General features: G+C 33.4%; 1 protein-coding gene and 1 long non-coding RNA gene across 4 annotated transcripts in view; one reads left to right on the top strand and one right to left on the bottom strand.

Moving 5' to 3' along the window:
* Positions 1-220: 220 nt before the first annotated feature.
* ITGA4 (integrin subunit alpha 4) overlaps positions 221-15,052 on the bottom strand; it is a 38,823-nt gene continuing 23,991 nt past the window's right edge. For 2 of the 3 annotated variants that reach the window (XM_068685860.1, XM_068685861.1), the window contains 13 exons: positions 14,204-14,353; positions 12,975-13,051; positions 10,184-10,334; positions 9,485-9,583; positions 8,968-9,047; positions 8,539-8,625; positions 7,327-7,417; positions 6,521-6,628; positions 5,666-5,785; positions 4,179-4,298; positions 3,580-3,678; positions 3,267-3,386; positions 221-2,422 (listed from right to left, as the gene is read on the bottom strand). In XM_068685860.1, coding sequence (XP_068541961.1) covers positions 2,330-2,422; positions 3,267-3,386; positions 3,580-3,678; positions 4,179-4,298; positions 5,666-5,785; positions 6,521-6,628; positions 7,327-7,417; positions 8,539-8,625; positions 8,968-9,047; positions 9,485-9,583; positions 10,184-10,334; positions 12,975-13,051; positions 14,204-14,353 — 1,395 coding nt within the window. In that variant the 3' untranslated portion in view covers positions 221-2,329. Of the gene's footprint in view, positions 2,423-3,266; positions 3,387-3,579; positions 3,679-4,178; positions 4,299-5,665; positions 5,786-6,520; positions 6,629-7,326; positions 7,418-8,538; positions 8,626-8,967; positions 9,048-9,484; positions 9,584-10,183; positions 10,335-12,974; positions 13,052-14,203; positions 14,371-15,052 lie in introns of those variants that run through there. The other variant, XM_068685862.1, reaches the window with a different exon arrangement.
* LOC137858328 (uncharacterized) lies at positions 4,958-8,550 on the top strand. Its single transcript, XR_011097647.1, has 3 exons — positions 4,958-5,085; positions 6,295-6,399; positions 6,812-8,550. It is a non-coding gene; the product is annotated as an uncharacterized lncRNA (long non-coding RNA).

Raw genomic sequence — 15,052 nt, 5'->3', positions numbered from 1 at the left:
ACCTGTTCTCCAAGTCACAGTGAGTAGTCTCCACTTATACTCCTATAATTGATACTATATTGCATCAAATATTTTAATATTTGTGGCAATTCAAACTAAACTTCATAAAGCTGTCTGAGAAAAATATTCCAACTACATGCAGTAGATTTAACTGCTTTTATTACATAACTGAAAATTAACAAAATTTTTGGAAAAAAACAAACAAACAGCATTCATGTGCTTAATTTGTTGGGATTCTCTTTATTCAAGTGAAACTGAGTGATGCTTTATAATCTTGCCTTCATCAGGACAGTGTACATTCATTTTTTGTCAATCTTGTTTATAACAGCTAATTGATTTTTTGCTTTATAGGCTAAAAATAGGCATCCAACATTTCCACATTAATAATCAAATCTGAATAGAAAACATTTCAAGGCAACATTATCACATTTACTGACTTACGTAAACTATTTCAAAGATAGATGCTTTAGTTTTGTTTCTTTGCATTGTTTGTACTAAAAAGAATTTTAATGCTTTTTCCAGTATTTGAGGTATATTTATATGCTGTAATATCAAACAAATTTCTCTTCAAAGATATTTTGGTTAAAGTGCAAAAATTCACTAAAGCCATTCGAAGGATAAACATTTTGTATTTTCTTGCAAGTCTATGAAACATATACTTAATTCTTCACACTTTATTTTGATTTTCTTTTTAAATACATAAACATTCATTTGTCCTTAATGTGCTGAAGATTTTAAAGAGAAAAGTTACTTTAGCATACTTGAGAACCACAAGTTTGGCACCAAATCAAGTGAAAGGAAAGTACAAAATGGTCCCCAATACCTTCAGAATCTGTAGACAATCTGGCTTTTATGGCACCAAATACAATCCATTAGAAAAATTGCTTGTTGAAGGCACAAAGTATTGCTTTTGAGTTGCAGGCTAATTTCCATATGGTGGTGCAGCTTCAAAGTGTTCGTACACATTACGTTTGTTTCTCCTTGCAGTTCAGAAACTCATCAAGACAAGGCAAGAAAGGCCATATTGCATACTGCTGTTGCAATAGATCCAGCTATTGATGACATTGTACATTGTCCAGTTGAACTGGGAGCAGTCACTTTTTTTTTTTCCTGGATTATTTCACCAAAGCTAGGTGGCAGTGCAAACTTATCCAGCTGAAGAAACTTTCTGTAGTAGCAGAGCAGTGATTTGAACCATGTTTCTATTCCATCATTTGCCTTTCCAATGCGTGGCTTCTGAGGATGCCAGTTTGGATGGTATTTATCTGTAAACTTCACAAGAACCTAAGCTAGCTCTCCAAATGACTTACTAAATGCTTTCAGGTGGAGGACTGAAAGATAACATTTGGCCCAGTACAGTTGGCATTTGGAGTGTTTTGGGTACATCTGTTTCTCTACCGTGTGAAGTCTTTCTTTCAGATACTGGAAGAATAACAGTACTAAACACTACTATGCTAAGTATTATAGAAAATCTTCAAATAAATAAAAATAAATATTTGCTTATAAAAAACAAACCTCAGATAGAACTATTTCACTGCAGAAGTCCAAAACATCATGGCGCTGATAATTAAGGAAAGGACAACTAATTCTGTCATTTTTGTAAGTACCTCATTGAAAATGGCTACAAATTATGATGTCCAATACATTATTCTTTCTACAGCTGAGAGAGGATCGTGTACTGTAACCATACAAAATTCCCTGCTCTAAATCCACCTTTGACTTGCCTGGCTGTCTAAGTCTCTGCAATACTGTAGCTGTGTCTGTGAAGTCAAGCTTATGAGGGGTTACCTTTAGAAGCCTGAGAGAGCTTCTGATAGCGGTTTTCTACATCTGTGCACTCTACTTATGGTCCTTCTATTGGTTTAAGCTACCTTACCCTTGTAAAATTGTCAAAGCAAGATGAGGGGGGATTTCTTCTTGAATGTCTAAACAAAATACTATTGAAACTTGAAAATGAATAGAATAATTCATGCTATTATGCTTGAGATCCAATTTTCTAAGATTGGTCAAACTTTACTTTCTAAGAACTCTTCGTTTTGGTAACTAATTATTCTTTCCTTTATGTTTAGTGTTCTGATGTTTGAAACCAGAGATGATATATATGGTATTTCAAATATTACTAAGACTTCAAAACTGAAACTGTTTTATCATTTTCATATTAGAAAAATAACTGTACATTAAGGTGTAGTCTTCCATACAGATGAAGAAAATAAAGTGTATTTTGTAAGAGCAAGTGAGCTCATGACCTGTTTTCCTTTCATTGGTGTTTCTTCTGTGACTTAACCTGAAAATTAATTCTTCATTTCAAACTGAGCTTTTATTTGCCCTCTTAGTTGTCTTTGTTCCCACTTGTAAAACTCCAGCTGTCTCTTTCGTTCTTGTCCTGAGGGACCGGTTTGTATTGCCTTTTGAAGAAGCCAATCTGAAATACATAATTTTGTAATCTGTTAGTGTATGTCTGCAGATCTTTGCTATCAAATATAAACATTATACCATGAACTAAAATAAAAAGCTTATTTAAAAATTTATTTAAAACTTATTTAAAAAGTATGGTGCTTTCGAATGGATGGTATATGCCATTGTTTTGTCATTACCAAGTAATCAATTGTTATTCATCAATTAAAAAGGAGTTGTTTTTAATTTTAACATTCGGGGATGGGTTATACTCTCCTGCTATGAGGAGTAAGAAAAAGTGGACAGTGAACTGTCCATATAATTTCTTTTTTTCTTTAAATGTGAAATGGTAAAAAGGTGTTCCAGTTTAATCTGCTTCATTTCTATACTTCCCAGGAGAAATGATGAATGAAGAAAGTCTGCATATAAGTAAAGGCAGCAAGCTCTTAATTATTTGCTAGAGAAGCTGCTTCCTTCATAGTAAAATATCCTATGATAGTAAACAAAGAAAATTATTTATGCATCAGTTTAAAACATTTTGCTCTGGCAAGAAACTATTTTGTAGATGATTTTGGATCATGTGTCAAGGAGCACCACCCCACAAAAACTAATCATTTGATACTAAATTATATGAATCGTTTACAAACAATAGATATCACCTCTTCCTGTTTTTTTTTTTTTTTGTGCTAAAATGAAGGAAAATGAGGGAGTATTTTTGTAAAAAACAGTACATTAGGAGTTAAGTTTTTATAGAAAGGACAGATCATACTAAAATACTGTTTTATCTTTTAAAGCTGCATTAACAGATCTACAGATCCATCAACAGCCTGAATTCCTTACTCGAGAGCAACTGAGAAATACTGAAAACCTACCTTCCATAATAGAAATGAAAGAAGCAAAAACAAGGTAATGCCAGCTATTAAGCCTATTCCAATAATTAGCACAGTAACGTGGTATTTTGGCTTTTGGTGGTGCACTCCTTCCAAATAGACCTGTAAAGTGGAAAATAAGTTTAGTATTTTTTTTTTTTTTTTTGATGCTAAAACAAACTAGAAAAATGAATTAAATTCTCAAATAATTAATGCTGCATTCATTCTCTGTATATAGATATGTACAGAATTCCACCATTGCTGTTTTTTTTCTAGTTTAACAATTTTATCATGGATTCAGTAAGAAATTTCTTACATATGCTACTTGCTTGTCCTTGTGTAGTTCAATAACTTTTGCATTTTTTTCTGGTGAGGCTGTTGCTCTGACTTCGAACTTCAGTGCTGATACATCATCCTGATTTTAAACAACAACAACAAAAATCACACATCTTTTCAACACATTAATTCTTACCCAGCAAAAATGGTAACACAGCTGCTCTCAGAAACAGAATCTCACACAAGCACACATGGCTTCATGCCTTTTTCTGATCACAAAACAAATTAGTACCAGAACCTGGAAAAAAGCCCAGTTGGGTTTTACTTAATACCACATCCATGCTGTTTTTCTTAGAAAATCGTAATTATGAGTTGGAATTAAATCCCAATCCTACATAACCCAGCCAGAATAGGCAAAGTAATATATACTATAAAATTAAGTGATAATCTAAAATACATCTTTTTTGGTGGTTTGCACTTTCATATAACACTTCTAAATTTAGCATTGAAAAAGATAAAATATGTACTACCTATTCTAATGCTACTGTTTGTCAAAAGAAAAAAAAAAAAGAAATTTATATGTAGACAATACAAATACGCCTTGAAATATGCCTTGTAAGTATGAAAAATTCACATTACCATTTCTAAAAGTGAAGGAGTAGCCTCCAGCTGCAACTGAATGGTTGCTTCTTTTCCACTTTCCATGTTTCCAAGCTTGCAAAGTATTTGTAAGCAAAGACTGTCATTTTTCATGCAGTACTGTAGAGGGGAGGGAAAGATTACAACTGAAGTTTATAAATTTTATCTTTGTGATATTAAATACACTCAGGAACTGATTAAATCAAAAGCTCTATGTTTGTTCTTTAAAGGTCACAGTGTAACTCTTTACTGTCATCTCACTTGCAACCCATGAACTGTTACATCCTAGGTGCTAAAGAAACAGTACAAGGTGCCAAGCTAATTGTTATAGAACCTAACAGGTCATTTTTTTGTAAAGGGACGAAAAATGGTGATTGTAATAATTTGTTTATATGTTTCTACAGTTATTTCAAATTAGCTTATACTAAGAATGATGTATGACAGTGACTATGATACACAGCAAAAGTAGCATAATTGATTATTTCTTAAATACTGCAGTGTGAGACGGCATTCATACACTGACAGCTAGCACTATTTCACCCAGTTTTGAAGGAAAAAAACAACCAACAACACATGCCTTTACATGGTTATATTCTTTGTCCAAGACTGCAAAGCCTAAGTTCTCATTTGAAAGAAACACTTTTGATACTTTAGGGCAGGATCACCCTCAAGCAGTGTTTGATGTTCCTGTAGTATGCTTACCTGAAGCCCCATGTTAAAGTAATTTTCAAATGTCTAGCTTCTTTTAAGATGAAAGTATTACAGCTGTACTTTATTATCAAGTTCTAGGACATTGAGAATTCCATGAGAACAAACCCTTGGAAATGTACCACTTGAACAGCTCTTCTTGTTTGGTCTACATACTCAAGTATCTGATCACCAGCAAGGATAAACTCAAACAGGCCAGGTATGTATGATACTGTCTCAGCCTCCCAAATATTTTTAATAGGAGCTTTCTGAGCCAAAAAATGATTTCTATATATTCTGTAAAACTCAATGACTGTCAGTCCTGTTAACTTGAATGTTCTCCCTTGAAATTCGCTTTTATTTTTAGCATTCACAACATCCTTTAGTAAGAAGTTCCACCATGAGTACTGCTTGCCTTTCATGATACTTTTTTGATGTTGAAAAGGCAATGAATGTTTGATCTGCATCATCTGCACAGTACAGACTCTTTCCATATACATAACTTTCCGTTTGTCATTGAATTTCATCTGCTGTTCTCTTTGCCCACTCATTTGGTTACATAACACTTCTGCAGTTCTTTCTAGGTGCCTGTCATCCATACCCATTTCAGTGACATGGCATTAATCAACTTTCTCACCTCTTCCACTAAGTCACTTATGACTATGCTGAACATATCACAGGTCCCAGCACAAATCCTTGGAAGACTGCTCTGGTGACCTCATTATATAAGATATACCAGTATCTTTAGGCTCATTCATACAATCATTCAGTTGCTACTGATGCTAAAAGATAGACCTTACCATGTGTCTCTTAGCAGCCTTTGAAAAGAAGGTGACAACATCCTTTAATATGTTTCCAGCTTTTTCTGTTGCATTACAGTTTCTGGGATATTTATTGTAGGAACATTGTCCAACTGTTGTCTGGAAACAAAAATATCACAATCACTGCTTGCTTTTAAACATCATGTAATAAACAGAAGACAAGTTTCTGAAAAGCCAGAGCTTAAAAAGAAGGCAACATTTACTTTCAGAATTCTAAAATACATGGGCTGAAGATTGTCCTAATTTTGTTCACTCTGCTTCACCATAGCTAACATACTTCTACATTTCCCTGTTGCACAGAATGTTTTGGGAAGGAAATATAATAAGCTAGAAAGGGTCTTGAGGTTTTTTGCGCTCATTTGAGTCAACTACTGTGGGCATATATAGACATAAGGCATCTGTTGTACCCTATTTTAGCTGATTCTTATGAATATATTAATGTTATACAAAGGAAGGACTGTGTACTGTATGTTCTGCATAACAACAAGTGTCTGTTTTGATATGAAATAACTAAGGGTGATGGACTAATCTTTAAAGAATTATCCAATGCAGAAGAAATATATATATATATATTTTTAAATACACTATACTCTGGTACTTATTTGTAGGAACAAACTGGCAAACACAAAACACAGATGCATGCCAGAGAACAAGCTTTGCACAGATGGATCCACTGAATTCAGTGGCACTCTACTAAGAACCTAAGCTACTAGGTAGGTTTGAAAGAAAGTAATAGAAATAGAAATTTAATACACACTTTGTAGCTAGTCCTGTTATGCTATGTTTTCATAGAATTTCATAGAGATAATAAAATACTAAATAACCTGTGCTTACCTTGATATCCAATATGTTGAATAATTTGAAGTCATTGGGTGGAAAAGCATTAGGTATCATTATTTCTAAGTTTATATTTGGAGCCATACTTGGTCCTGCACTGATAACCTTGTGAGGAAGAAAGTTAAACAATTTAGATTTAATTCATGGTAGCTATTCAACTAACAAATATATTTATATAAAATGTATGAACTTTACAGAAGTGGGTAGCACCTGCATTGTTATGCTGACATGAAACTGAATTCTGCTAGGAGCTGTTTAAAAAGATGAGTTGCTTGATTTATTCTGCAGGCTTACTGAATACTTCACTTCTCTGAACCAAATGAGTGGTGTGTACTTTTGATGACTGCCCTGAGGTCATACAGACTGCCTTCCGGGAAAACGTGCAAAAAGAACTAAGAGATTAATGTCTATCTCCTGCTTTTAATCCATTGGAGACAAATCTGATACCTATAGATCCTCTTATAAGTAGCTCCTAGTTTCTTTTGCTTACTCTAACATAATTCCTTTTAAAATGTTTCCTAATGGAAACAGTGGCAAGTCAGAACTGCTCTACCACTTTCAATTTTGCATGTGTATTTCCTTTTCTGACCATTCAGTGGAAGAGTGTTCAGGCCAAACAAAAGGATTCTAAGAGGGATTAACAGCCACTTTCCATCATTAATGCCTAAAAATTGCTTTTTGCCCTTGTACTTCTAAAAACTTATTGACCTTACTGACTATGCAGACTGTTTTTATATACACTGAAAATCTAAGCATTAATCTTCAAAACGAGGATAATAGGGTTTACAAAGAAAAGCTCTTACATGGAAAGTGAAGTTGATATTCTCCTCCATACAAGTAAGTGGTGACTCTTTCTCATTTGTTCCATACACAAACGAAGCTGGTGTTACAAATCTAAAACGGTTCAGAAATTATGTAGTAGATTTGATATACAGCATTAACATAACTTTCTGCTCCATACTATCTTCAGTAAGGTTAATTCTAAGAAAAGAATTACCTGAGTTTGCAGTTAAGTAAAGCCTGGAACAGAGTAGAAGGCCTCTATTTTTGTACAGTTTATTTTAAAAAGGCAGATTAACCAGAAGTTACAAACCAAAAACTAATATCCATGAACATACCACAACAAACCCAGAATATGATCCATGGTAAGCAAGGCATGCGATGTAACAGTCTAATTTCACATTGAGAAAAGCATCTCTGGAGCAGAAGGAGCTATGTTTTGAGAAATAGTTGCTCTTCTCTTCAACATCTAACTGAGGTATCTCTTGTTTCCTTACCGGCTTTCAGTTCTATATTCATCTCCATCTTAAGTTTTCAAATTAATTTGCATTTTTCAGGACTGTTTGTTCCAGAGGAACAATAAAAGGCATCTAGAGAAAGTTGCTATAAAAGTCTGATATATCTTTGTTTTCTTCCTGAGATATTTAATTGGATAGTCAAGTAAAATACAGCTGCAAAACTCACTGTGTTAGAGTTAGTAACTGATGCCATCTGTTACTGGAGTAATTGACAGAATATCTATTTTAGTTCTTAGATTAGCATTCATTTATCATACTCAGTGTGTAAGACCCTATTTATGCATTTTTTCAAAATTCTTTTGTGGCTTTGTGTGTGATTAAGTCCTTCAGTGAGGTTTCTCACACATTTTTTTGTAAGAAACTGATGTAAACATCCTGCCCAGGTCTTCAGTTTTGAAAAAAACATTTGTTTAAAGAAAACCAAATGAATTAGTACTGCTATGTTGTTATTAAAGAAATGCCTACTTCTATTTAAAATATTCCAGTTCTCAAAAAATACTAGACAGAGACAAATCCAAAGCACCACTGATACTATTGGTCTCATTCCACAATACTGGAAACAAAACCTTAGAAGTGGATGGGGCAGACTGCAGAATAGCTGTGCCATCTCACTCCCAGGATTTTCCGCTACCCTATGCCTCTGCTTAAGAGCTTTGGGAATTCAGAATAGTAAGAAAACAAGTTTTATGGACATAAGTATCACAATCGTTGACTTACCCATGAGCATTTAATTCAATCTCGTACTTCAGAGGTACAGCTAAGGTTAGTGTGTTATCCAGTAACATGTTTTCATCTTCATTTTTGCTATAAAAACGGTGAGAGAAATATTAATATAAAATGCAATATCATATGCTATGCATTATTTCTATCAACAAATTCCAAATGCATCTTCAAGCTTATTAAAACAAAACCATTTTATCATTAACAACGTATTAAAATACATTAAAAGATTTTATACAGGCAGAAACCTAATTTTTAACTAAGGTGTGTTTTTTTTTTTTAATTTTGTTTTTATTTTGTTTTGTAATTTCCCTTTCTCTATAGTTTTTCGAATGGATGTTCTTTCTTGCAGTCTTTCCAGTGTTCTCTATTCTGTTTTCCAAAACTGCAAATATTTTTCAATAAGCATTTCTTATTATACATTACCAGCTAGCATTAATGATGATATTGAGGTCGTCATCTGCTCTGGTAAATGAGCTGGCATCCAAGAGGAAACTGAAATCCAGCTGCAGAGCCAAAAAAAATAAAAATGTTTATATTAAATAATAGTGTGTCTTAACACAGTTTTAATCAAAATATTTTCTTAAATTCATTTAGAACTTCTCGCTCTTTCTAAAAAAAAATCCAGATTAAGAAAATACTTGCTTTTTGCATCTTCCAGTCCTTTTCTATTACCTTTACACGTTTGTTCATAGTGTTAGGTCAACTTGTTTAGAACGCCAACCACAATCACGTGACACACAATTCAAAGAACATTGTCCCTTAATTAATTCAGAAATGTTCACGTAACTAATTTTAAAAGGAACAGGGAGATTCAGATACCAACACAGTAACAGATATCAGTTGGGAATGAGGGAGATTTTGCAAGACTTTTTTTTTTTTTTGTGAAATCACAGTAACATACTTAAGGTGTTTTAAAGCAGGAACTTCATGCATACCTTACCTTTGATTTTTGATCAACATACGAATAGCCAACGCTGCACTCAAGTTTCACTACATGAATTTCTTTGTCTACTACTTCACAATGTATCTGTTTTTCTTCCTAAAATGATGGAAAATTACTAGTGATTAAAATTACTTCTGTCAGACATTTCCAGTTACATGCACAGACTAAAATTGGTTGTTTTTTTGTCTAAAATAGGTGTTTCACTAATGACATATAGAGAATATCTGTAATATTCACGACTACTTTAACATATCTTTACATTGACTAATGCATCCCTTTAAATCCAACGTCTGAAAGGTGTGGGTGATGGACATTCTTCACAGAGCACTGTGGGATCATTTAAAAAGACGGAAAGTGAGAACAATTCGATCTGTGACTTTTTCATAAGACTGTATGTGAAAAAGGTCAGATTAAACAAGATCTTTGTGATCACTGGAAACACATTTGGAAAACAATTTTTTCTTGTATTTTTTACCATTATATCTTGTTACCGATTAAATGGCACCTATTCTGTGGCTTATGTAGCTAAGCATCTAAGAATGTTAAAAGTGGTTTTGTCAGCCATTTTAGGGTATGTGAGGGGTTAATTCTCAGTATCTAAGGAAACTCAACAATCCATTATGATATTTAGAAAATGTCTGGTTGAGAAATAAAAATATCAAAGGATTACTCTTTGACAGATTTTCTTGTACTTACCAATTCTAAAACTCGAATGAAATAAAGGCCTTTAGGGACTTGAATGTGGAGGACAGTTTCATATGCATCATCTCCGACATTGTGCAGAGAAACATTCAGTAACAAAGTCTTCGTACTTCCAACAGCAAGATAGGTCTTCTTATCATGAGGTCTATAAAAATAAAGATCATAATATCAGTGAAAAATTATGCTCTATACAGATTATAAGAAAAAAAAATCTCCTGTTCCTTTAGATAATATCATCTGGTTCTGTAAATGCTGAGCTGGAAATCACTAAGAAAGCATTTATTCACTCCTCTTAACTGAAGTTATGATAACAGATGATGGTCGACTGCAGCACTGTGCCTTTCAAGGCCTGAGGTTATTAATGTGAACAGTGTTATCAGACCTATCATGCTTCTGGCTTTCACAGCATAGGGCCTTTCCTTTACAGAAGAGAATAGCAATATGCTACTGCTGCAGTATTTTCAGATATTATTTAAAAATCTGCTCAAATTAATACGTCACTGGCCACAAGGAGGGTAAATGATCGTGCCTATCTTGTGATCTATGTAATGTTCTGTAATCATGTTACAAGTCCAGACACCCTATGAGGGTCTAAAAGTAAACTTCAGCTTGACATTAAAGTTTAATTAAGACTTGTAGAAGGGTTGCCTAGAAATAGACATTTATCAGATACTCTGGCTCGAAACCAAAGCATTAGTCACTGAACACCTTTGGGAAAGAAGCTGGCACTTAGACAAGCAACAGAAGGTAAAAGCACTGCATAAGCAGATAGGTTCCAAGACAAAAGCGAATTAAAGAGAAACACAATGTTAACATTTCAGTAGCTTGATTAAATTTAGGTTACATTTTAAAGTTATTTTACTACTTATATGCTTAGCATTCAGTCCTCTTATACGCATTAAAGCCAAGCTCATTAACAAGACACCATCATAAAGATGCCTCCCAGCTTAACACACAAGTACACAAAAGCACCAGGTGCACATCTGGGACTAAACAAAGCTGAACCAGAGCTTTACCCTGGTAATCATATTTCATTCTTCATAAAAAAATGCATGATGAAGACTAGAAATTTACAGAGCAGGCCAAAATCTGAGCTATTTAAACAGAACATGATAGTGTATACATGAAGACTCATAACTCAGTAAGTAAAGCATTACATTGACACTGCTATTTGATTTCATTCTTTTAAGACTGAAAGTGTTTGCTTTGCTGTTCAAGGATAATGAATGCATTCTGTCTAGACAAAATAAATTAATGCTTCACAGCTAACTAGTTTTTAATCGAGATACCAGGGGCACAATGTAATTTAAGGTGATACTTCACACTTTATCAAGATATTTAGCCTATTTATTTACACTGAAAAGCTGCTACCAATACCTAATGCCAAGCAGGTATGTTATAATTTATTTTCCTTTCTTAGAGCTTTGAAGTAGTTACAAAATTGCATTGCTAACATCACAAATGGAAATGCTGCACAATCTTTCTTTCTGAAAAGTTTATGGAAAGCGTAAGAAAATGAAAGGGCTTAAAGTTCGTGCTGTAGGCTATGCCTTAAAGTAGACAGGAAGATGCTCATCTTCTGAAATCTATGAAGATGAAAAAGCTTATGCTTAGGATCACTCAGGTGTGATTAATCAGTATTGTGTGTTTGCTATCATCTTTTGGTGTCATTTTAGGTTGTGCCTCATATGAGATAAACCCAGTATCTCGATTAAAGTAGGATCAACTTAAAATTACATAGGAAAATCCAGGTCTCACATAAAGCACCAAACTCACTGAGATGCACAAGAGGTACAACTTTTCTGTCTTTGCACACCAATAGCCCACGTTTCTTGCTTCAAAGTATAATATTGAATAAAGAAAAAGGTTGTGATGATAAAATGTAATTTATAATCAAATCATTAAAACGTATGCTGAAATGTTGGTACATGGCTTAAAACTTTCTAAATATGATGCCAAATGGAAGTATCTCTCACAAAACATTGCTTAGTGTAGTAGAGATTCTTCAAGACAGTAATAATTGTAATACTTTGAAAGTGCCTTAATGATCTTACATAATAAAAGCATTTAAACACAAAACCTAATTGGAAGGAATGGAAAAAATTGAAACACCCTAAAAGGGATCTCAAAAAGTGTTGGGCTGTAAATGAAAAAAAGCTCCCAAAAATATTTTTTGAAAAATGTAAGCTAATTCATGTAGGAAAAAGAGTCAAAACCTTGCATAATACTCAACTATCTGGTGTCTCAATCAGCAGTATAAAAATGAAGATGTAATATTTTTTAAGTAAATGAAGAAAAGGAACCACTTAATTATTTATAATTGAAAGGATAAACATAGCAACGTCTTAGTAGAAAATTTAAGTATCTTCTTTGTACAGTGCAAGTATAGTACCTTCATAAAAGCAGCAGAAATAATTGAGTTGTCAAAATATTGGCAGTTACAAGGTCTACTTATTGAGTGTGCATTGTACTCCATATCTTAGCACATTAACGTATGAACCACAGAACGCAAGTTTATCCTTTTGTCAAGCTGGTAGTACTTTCTGAGCTGTAAAGTCTTCTAATTATGCAAGAACATATGTACAAATGTTTACATTTCTTATACATTTCCTGAAGCATTTATAATTTACAAACATTCTTCAACTAAACAGGTTTTTCTTCCGCATACGTTTCTGAGAGTCCATTGTCTACTTTTGCAAATTCATTTTATATTTGAAAGATTAAGTAACAATTTAAATAAAATCTTATTGAACTTTTCTGCAAATGAAAGCCAGACCATACTTACTTTGGAAAAGCCACTTTTCCAGAAACTCTCAAGTCAGCAGAACAATTCTCTTGGGAGCAAAATCTTGCAAAAACAAACTATAAAAGATCAAAGGAAAAAAGCACTTTAGTATACTATGCATATTATAAAACGAATATATCACCTTGTTACCAAGTATCTGGAATTAGCTAATAACTAATAGTCCTAGGAACAATTGGTTTTAATCATTTGCAGACACATTCTGAGAAAAACTACAAAGAGGCCCTCCATACTGGAGCTTAATCTGTCAGACTTGTGGGTGTATGTTCAGTTAATTTTAAAAAGAGTACAAAAAAAGGGCAGAGCATTTTAGAGGATCCAGAACTGAGGTCCCTGCAGTATCAATACAGTATGACAATAAAATACGACAGTAACTTTTGAAAGGGAGTTCTATTACACAAATTTTACTTAGCAAACTGTAGGTATCATGAGATACCATGTGTCTATGCCTTGATTATCAGTATGCCATAGAGCACATTGATATCACTTGTCACTATATCCAGCAATGGTCTCTCTGTGGTTCCTAAAACAAAATTTTGGGAGATGAAAAGGAAAACATTGACATTTAAAAGGAGCTTTCAAATATCTCAGAGTTCTGACAGTCAGCTGTATCTGAATTACATAAAGCTTACTGTTTGTGAAAAGTCGTAATATTTTTTATGAACATATGGTAGTTAATGACTCAAATTATCCTCACTATTTCTTAAGTCAATAATATATATATATATATATTTAATTAAAAATGGTAGATTTCATATTCGTTTAAGGATACGGCATACACCATTTTTCCCCCCGACTTTCCATTGAGAATTGGGAATACCTTCACAGAAAGAATATGTCAGCAACGTTGTTGAAACAGTTCAAGATTAATAGCAGCATAATAGTGTGTACTTAACATAGAATTCCTTTTAAAGGACAGTTTTATCTTGGAAAGTAACTCCTGCAGTCAAAAAAGAATGAATATTTCTACAAGTGAGGTTCATACTGACATTTGATATTGTTCTGAGGTATATTACCAGTTCTACAATTAATTTTAGTGAAAATTTACCCATGTTTTTAGCATGCTGGTTTATTAAGATCAAAAGATTAGGTGATGTTTTAGAAAATGCATTCCTTCATAAGCTACTGTTGTGGGAAGCTTTTTTTTGAAACTAAAGATTCAAATGTGAATATTTACTTACTACATTTGAAAGAAGAAATCATACACTAACCTTGCTTTTTATAACATCTTTTTCTTTCCTCCTTTGAAGAACTGGTTGAAGTGGAGAAAATTCTTGAGTGTTTCTTTTCTGTAGAATATGTTGCCCCAGATGATAACTTGCTTCAACATGTATAGGAGTCAAGATATCCCTTACATCTTTCTATGAAAATTGGAAACCTAATGAGTTAATCATATAAGACAAGACATGTATGCATATGTCTTAAAAATTACGAGGAGCCCTAGAACTACATTAAACAGAAACTTTTTTTTTAATATAAAATAATTTCCTATGCCATGTGGTTCATATATTTTTCCAGACATCTTTGTTACTGAAAGAGGTAATCAGAAATGCAGAAAATCATAATACATTTAGTGACAACATCAGGAATTTCGTAACAAATTCTTTTATTAAAAATGTTTGATTGGATAGTGATCTATATTACTTCCATCCAAAATACTGCCCTAACATGCCTATGAAATGTTGTACTGCCCAATTACAAAAATAGGCAAAAGTAGGCTAAAAGGGTAAAAAGTTGAACAGTGGGATAATTCCAAACAAAAACGATGGGTATTTCTATATCAAATTAAAAGGAGTTTTCGCACAGTACTACTAAATCTTTCCATGATGGCATTTTACTCTTCTGCCTTTGTGTACTTCTAATTCTGTATTAAGATTAAATTCAAGAAGTGACCATTTTGATATGAAACCTTGACTTGTGTGGGAGCTCAAAGCCCAAACTATCTGTTTGTGAAATCTGAACAGCTTGAAGCACTGCGCACTAACAACAGCAAACCTGACTGAATTATTCCCTAAGTATGTACGATAGATTCACTGTACGATTCACTGATTGTCCCTCCA

The sequence above is a fragment of the Anas acuta genome, chromosome 6, assembly GCF_963932015.1.
Source record: "Anas acuta chromosome 6, bAnaAcu1.1, whole genome shotgun sequence".
Taxonomy (NCBI): domain Eukaryota; kingdom Metazoa; phylum Chordata; class Aves; order Anseriformes; family Anatidae; genus Anas; species Anas acuta.
The sequence above is the reverse complement of the archived record's forward strand: the minus strand, read 5'-3'. Positions and strand labels throughout refer to the sequence as shown.